Source organism: Carassius gibelio, chromosome A15 (assembly GCF_023724105.1).
Source record: "Carassius gibelio isolate Cgi1373 ecotype wild population from Czech Republic chromosome A15, carGib1.2-hapl.c, whole genome shotgun sequence".
Classification (NCBI taxonomy): domain Eukaryota; kingdom Metazoa; phylum Chordata; class Actinopteri; order Cypriniformes; family Cyprinidae; genus Carassius; species Carassius gibelio.
This window is the reverse complement of record NC_068385.1, coordinates 224,480-231,979: the sequence shown is the minus strand read 5'-3', so window position 1 is coordinate 231,979 and position 7,500 is coordinate 224,480. Positions and strand designations below refer to the sequence as shown.

The following is a 7,500-nucleotide window of genomic DNA, read 5'->3' as shown; positions in this document are numbered from 1 at the left end:
CATCTTCACTGCAAACAAATGGTTTTCTAAACAAGTATTTTTGCCTTTTTCAGTAACATATCTAAACATACTTAAATCAAGATTTTTTTAAAGATGTAAAGTCTTCATTTCATAACAATGATCCAAATGGAATGAGTTTATGCTTAAAACAATAACAAACATTTGCAAATGGGCTCAGAAAAAATTAAACTTGTTCTTCCTTTTAATGAAGCTAACTTTCTGACTGCACCAGCAGATTAAACACAGAAGAATGATTAGATATAAGCACTGAAAACATCAAAAACACAGAGTAAGAAGAACAAATAGTTTCCACCTGTAAATCAAGCAAATAAAGACACATGCTCACACACACTCATACAGACACACACACACACAAGCACATACATATATACAGACAGTCACACACTCATAGACTCACACACACACTCTCACACACACAGACAAACACACACACACTCATACAGACACTTACACACACAAGCACACACACTCATACAGACACTCACACAGACAGACAGACACACACACACACACACACACTCACACACACAGACACACACACTCTCTCACACACACACAGACACACACACTCTCACACACACTCTCTCACACACACACACACACACACACAGACACACACACACACACACACTCTCACACACACACACACACACACTCTCTCACACACACAGACAGCTGCAGCTCTAGAGGAATGTGAGTGGAGCGCTGGGCTGTAGATGTCCATATATGGTCGTGGAGGTAGAATCCTGTTTTTATCAATGAGAGGCCTGCGCTCCACTGATCCGCAGCTCTGTCCCGCTCGCGTCGGGTCTCAGGACAGGTGCATCTGTTCATCACTCACTTTCACACACACTGACCCCACACACCTTTCACAGAGCAGCAGCCGTCCTTAATATCAGGAGCTAATGTAAAATAATGAGTGTTCCCAGACAGGTTTCCTCAAGCTCAGACATTATGCATGTATTTTTGTCTTATTTCTAGTTAAAATATTTAATAATCTGCATGAGATATTCAGATCATTTCCAGTGATTCAGAGCCATTCACAGAAATGACCTCATCATAAACTTCACTAGTATTATTTAACTTGTTTTACACTAAAATAAAAATCTGCAAATCATTTAATTCAAAATAAACACATTTATCACAGCACTGCATGTTTTCAGCGACTGTGACTTTTTTGACTGTTTGTAATTAAAACTAGTAAAAATATTTTCATATTAAACAAACAATCTTAAGTGTAAAGCAATTTGTTTATGTTTATTCAATTATTTACAGATTTTGTTTACTGGAAAATAAGAGAAGCAACTTTGTGTTTTATATGTCTGCATAGCTTCTATTTCAGAGAACATTTGTTTTACATCAAGTAACACTAATAAACCTGATATATATTCATACAATATATGTGATGCCGATCCCAATCACAGCTGAATAAACCTATCTTCACGAATACAGCAGAGATCTGACACATGCATCCTGCTGACGCTGAATCAGAACAAACACACGGAGAGACCAACACTTCATCCAGACCCAAAGCAACAAGCAGACATGAGCTGTTTGGATCTAGACGTCTCTGTCATTTACTAGTGATTCATTTCTGACCGGATCACATCAACAGACTCCAAAGAGAAGGTCATAACAAGTGCAGCACTATTTATACTCACTATCTGCCGGAGGACGAGCGAGGAGTGAAGATGTGAATCACTCTAGTAAACACTGAGCGTCTGGAGAACAAACACGAGCGCAGACGGGAGGAATTAAATACTTGAGCGCTTCGATATGGCAACAATAACTCTTCAGCGTGTAGATTTTGGACCGACTCGAGAGAGTGTGATTCATACATTAATAAAACACCATGACAGACCTCTGTAAAAGAGTCCGGAGATCCAGCAGAACATCTCAATTGTGAAGGAAGAGCCGCAGACTCACCTTGGTTTCTCCCAGACTCTCGGACTCAGACACCTGGTAGGTGAGGTCCGTCTCCTCGAAGCCCGTGGCGCTCATGCGCTGGTCCGTGGACGGGTCGGAGCGCGGCGGAGAGTCGGGAGAGTTCAGGCAGGTTTGGATCAGAGCTTTGCCCGTCTCGCTGGTGATCATGGGCTGCAGCTTCCGAGTGGCGAAGGTGTAGACGTGCCCCGTCTCGCTGGCCACCAGCAGCAGAACCTGAGTCCCTGTGAGCGTGGAGAGCTCGTACGCCTTCACACACACACACACACACACACACACACACACACCACAACACAGTCAGACTTCACCATCACACAGCAGGAGGAGTGTGTGTCTTCATCAGGTTTGGAGAAATGTAGCACTGCATCAGTGTCTCATCAGTGGATGCTCTGCAGTGAATGGGTGCCGTCAGAATGAGAGTCTGATAAAAACATCACAATAATCCACAGCACTCCAGTCCATCAGGGAAAAACATTAAAGTTTAGATCTGTTTAAACGCTGCTTGATCTGTGCAGATTTCTCTCCTGATTCAGACCAGAACACTTTTTCACTGGAGGAAGTGTTATTCTGGATTATAGACTCTATGTGTTTGAGTTCAAATCATCTTAATGCTGGATGTGTTTCAGGTTTTGTCTTCTCCAGATGTTCACTGATGGACTGGAGTGCTGTGGATTATTGTGATGTTTTTATCAGACTCTCATTCTGACGGCACCCATCCACTGATGAGACACTGATGCAGAAACACTGATTCTGATTCCTCGATCCATAATTGCTAAACTTCACACAGTTATTAAATTGAACTGAATCAACAATGAACTTTAACTGAAATATTGATTTAGTTTGCATTACGGAAGCATTATTTCCCTGTCTGACAGTAGAAAGCGGCGTAGAGTTGACAGATTGCTTCAAAGCAGCTTCAGATCAATAAAGAGGAGAATAACTGTGTTAATGCATCAGTTACAGAAGAGGTTTATGTTTGAGACTGAAGAGATGTTTGTAATGGCTCTGGCTGTTTCACGCTCAATCTAACATCAGTGTTTACTAACAGATAACCAGCGGAGACGCTTTAATGGGTCCAGACGCGGCTGGAACAGTGTGAGATAAGACTCTATTAATAGAGCCACTGGTCAGCGAGCTGGACGAGAGACTGACCAACACCTTTAACCATCAAACTGTACCACACATCATACAGAGTATAACGAGCTCTCGGATCGGAAGATATTATAGAGAACTCCTGAACCAGAGGAAACAGATCTAGACTAGAACCTGAACACCTTCAGTCATCACCACTGCCTTCGTTAGATCAGTGCAAACACACATTATTTCTCAAAAGTAAGACTTCGGATTCATTAGTCGCTAACGCTAAATAACTGAGACTTATGTGGTAAACTATCAAATAAATTCACATAACAACAAACGCCAGCTTACTACATCAAACAGTTTAACATAACATAACAAACATAAACATAAACATAACAATATAACTGGACGCCAATGAAACTTTTTTTGAAAGATTTTTTTTTTTATATTTATACAATTATTTCATTGAAATTAATTTTTAGGGGATTTTATGTTACGAAATTATATTTATGCAATAATTATAATCCATTTATTAGCTGTAAGCCACTTTTTGAGCACAGACTTGAGTTCAGTCTCTTTTGAAAGAAGACACTTCAAGGTTATTGCTGAAGTAGAGAAAGAAAGAAAGAAATTGTTATAGAGGTTTAAGTTTATTATTATGAAAAATGCACAAAAACAGTTATGTTCCAAATTTGAGGTTGATCTCTCAAAATAATAATAATAATAATAATAACATATATATATAATACTTTGTTTGGGCGCAGTACCAAATGTTTCCACTAAATGTAATTCACTTTCCATTCATTTAAGATATAAAGTCTTGTTTTATGATCACATTGAACATTATTTGAGTTTACATTTAAAACTTGCATTTATTTATTAATTCCTTGTCAGCAGCGAGGCTATCTTCATGGCAAAAGAGCAAATAAACAAAAGTCAATATAAAACCGAACTTATAACCGAGAAAACAAGATGATTTTCCTGAACCCATCATTGTTTTAAGTGTGAACTTTTTTTCAGAAACAAGACTCTGGAGACTTGAGTTTGTCATGTGTGTGAGGAGCAGCTGGACGCAGGCGTGAGAGAGAGAGAGAGAGAGAGAGAGAGAGAGAGAGAGAGAGAGAGAGAGAGAGAGCTGTGATCAGTCTCTTCTTCAGCTCTGCGTTTGCTCAGCTGTCCAGGACGGCAGGTGAAGAGCTCCAGCTAACAGCATCCAGCATGTGTGGGGTGTGAAAGCACATTTGTGTGAGGTTTACGACCCGTGGGGACGCCTGCTGAACCCAACCACGGGAAATGAGATGCACACAAACTCTCTGGAAGGAACTGTGGGTCTAAAACGTCTGTGAGTGACATGAGGAGGAACTTGTGGATAATGGATAATGTTAAAACACCCAAATCACTGATGAACGACAGATTAAACGCTTCTAGATTCAGCAGGATGATGTGCGCTTCAGATAACGGCTGGCGTCTGGTTCATACCTCCACTTCTCAAAGCATAATGAATGGAAGAATTCCCTTTCCACAGGAAGACTATCAGCTCTCTCCTTCCAATCCATCATGAAGATCAGGAGGAGGACCCGAGAGAGACACCCGCCACACTTTGATTCAGATGAACCATGAGCTGATGAAAGATCCTCAGACCTGCTGAACTACAGCCAATGAGGAGGACTGTTACTTGATCTTAAAGAAATAGTTCAGCCAACAGTGAAGATGTGCTCCTATGCAGTGAATGGGTGCCGTCAGAATGAGAGTCCAAACAGCTGATAATGCTTGATGTGTTTCATCTTCTGTCTTCTCCAGATGTTCACTGATGGACTGGAGTGCTGTGGATTATTCTGATGTTTTTATCAGCTGTTTCATTCATTCACATTTTCACTGTTGGCTGAACTATTCCACTGAAGTGATCATTCCCTCAAAGATGAACATCTCATCATTTACTCACCCTCATGTTTTGGAATGCAAAAAAGGAGATACTGCGTGTAATGTTCATGCTGCTCTTTTACACACAATCATCAAACACCATTTAAGTACAATATAAGCATTTCTGATGATATGAAGCTATATTTACTGAAACATGAAATCGAATACAATGCATGAGTAATACAGTAATACAGAGTTATGGTAATAATGGAATTTGAGGGTCATGTTCCCTATATGAATAAAAAATGGCTATACATTTTTCTTTTTACATGGTTGTTTTGTGCTTTATGGAAAAAAAACATGCAAGTATGAACTCACATGAAGGTGAGCAAACAATCTGAGGATTTGTGTTAAACTAAAACTTTCTAAGCATCTCGTCAGCTGTGTTTGTGAGTGTTTGGGCGGCCTGAGATTATGTGGGTCATGATGGTTCGAGGTTTGTAATAGAGAATGTCAGTTGCTCGTTCTATTTAAAGCTCACAGCCGTCACGTCTGTTGTGAGTGACTTCAGATCACCTACCGAAGGACGGGACATGAGGCACCACAGAGAGACTTCAGCAAACCCACAGCTCCAGAAACTCCTGGAGACCTGCCCCTCATTTATCCACCAGGAGTAAAACATACAGCAAGAGTCCAGAGCTCGAGAACCAAGAACGAGAAACATCTGCATACCGAGAACTTCTGAAGTGCCCAAATCCAGAGTGAGCACATGATGACTTTTGATTTAGCCCACCATCCCATAAAAATAAATAACAAAATATTAATTTATTATAAAATAGATTTTTTTATATTTCATAATGAGTAATATATTATTTATTTTTTAACTTTTAAAAATTTTAGGAACTGTATCAATTTTAATATAACATAATTGGGTTTAATGCAACATTTAATTGCAACATTCAAAAGTCTTTGCTTTAGGAGAAACAAGTGATGTTACTTTTATGACTTTATTTCCTGTCGCCTTTACACTCGCTCAGATATATTTTCATTTAATTATTCTATTCAGTTATGCAGTTCTCTAGCAGGACTTACAAACTTTCAGTTAGCAGTCAACTGAAATGATCTTTAACACCAGACTGCATCAGAATTACAGAAACACTTTGATTGAAGTTCAGTTTCTCACCTTCTTCATGATGCCTGTCTTCCTCTTGCTGAAGGTCGTGTATCGTCGCAGTTTGTTGTCTATAAACTCCATCTTTATCTTCACTCTGCCACGGGTCTTCTTGCCCGGTTTCGCTCCGGCCGCTCCACCCGCGAGCGCCCCGGGGGGCAAGCCGACCTTCGGTCCCACCATCGCCGCCTCCATCTCCGCTCTCTCCCGCTTGACGCCGCCTGCCCTCCGGCCGTCCCCGACTGACCCCATGAGCTCGTCCTCATCACCCGAGTCAGAGTCCGCGTCAGAGCCGCTGCACACGTGCGGGGGTCCCTCTTTAACTGGTTCAAATCTCCCGGTCATCCCGAGCCCCATCGCTCCCGCCTGCAGCGGCCCCAGACCCCGCGCGAACCCCGTGCGGACCCCGGCACCCATCAGCACCGCACCGTGGCCTGCGCTCTTCCCCGCCGCTGATCCGGCTCCACTCAGAGCCGCTCCGGTCTGGCTGGATAACATCCTAGACACCGGAGAGAACGATCCGTGTGACGGCAGCGGAGCGCTGGGACGACAGAGTGTGAGAGAGCGAGCTCCGAAGCGGCTCTCATACACAAACAGAGTCTGCGAGAAACTTTGAGAAGTGATGCTGAACCTGAGCGCCTTCTGCCGGCTTCACTCCACTCTCTCTCCTGCTTCACCTCCTCCTGCCTGGAGCTCCGCGAGCGACGCGCTTTCTATAAAAGGAAAACCGCGCGAGCGATTCCGCGATCACTCCGCCGCGTCATCTAGTGCGCCGCGAACACTTGATATCAGCGATCTTCTCCTTTCGCGCGCAGCTGCAGCTTTAACTCCGCGTCTCGCCGTTGACAGCTGTCAATCACCGTAGCTGATGAGACGCTTCGAAACACTCTGCGCCAGCGCGGAGTGATCGATACACGCCCGATCTACTTTCCTCCATATAAAGAGATATGCGGTTTCCTTTTTTGGAGTTCTCGCTCCTTATATGGCGAGTCACATTCGATTGTAGCGATTGGCTCGAGGGGGGACGGCCTGCAGAGTGATTGGCAAAAGCGACAGCTTATTTGCATAAATACCAAAACGGTTGCGCTCATTTCATACGTCACACTAGGAGGAGGAGCTTCGCGTCCGTCTGCTATTAATAGATGTGGGATATTAATAAGAACAATAGTAAAGTTATTAAAGTGCTATTTAAAAAATAGGCTACATGATTAAAACGGCATTATTAAACATTAAAAATACTATTAGTTAGTATTAATATAAATATTAGTCAATTTCTAAGTAGGCCTAATCTCACTGATAAAACTACATACTCAAAGAAACACACATAAACAATCAATCCATTCCACTGCAACAAGCATTTCTGTCATCTCATGACACTACAGCACAAGTGTGGTTCCCATAGAAACGGTTATAAAAGCATCAGA

General features: G+C 42.2%; 2 protein-coding genes across 3 annotated transcripts in view; both read right to left on the bottom strand.

The window, feature by feature from the left end:
* Positions 1 to 6,932, bottom strand: part of LOC128028895 (serum response factor) — a 20,511-nt gene extending 13,579 nt beyond the window's left edge. For both annotated transcript variants that reach the window (XM_052616215.1, XM_052616214.1), the window contains exons 1-2: positions 6,089 to 6,932; positions 1,948 to 2,214 (exon numbers count right to left, since the gene is read on the bottom strand). In XM_052616215.1, the coding sequence (XP_052472175.1) occupies positions 1,948 to 2,214; positions 6,089 to 6,574 (753 nt within the window). In that variant the 5' untranslated portion in view covers positions 6,575 to 6,932. The remainder of the gene's footprint in view (positions 1 to 1,947; positions 2,215 to 6,088) is intronic.
* Positions 1 to 7,500, bottom strand: part of LOC128028896 (serum response factor-like) — a 190,813-nt gene that overhangs the window by 13,579 nt on the left and 169,734 nt on the right. The gene's annotated exons all lie outside the window — the stretch shown is intronic.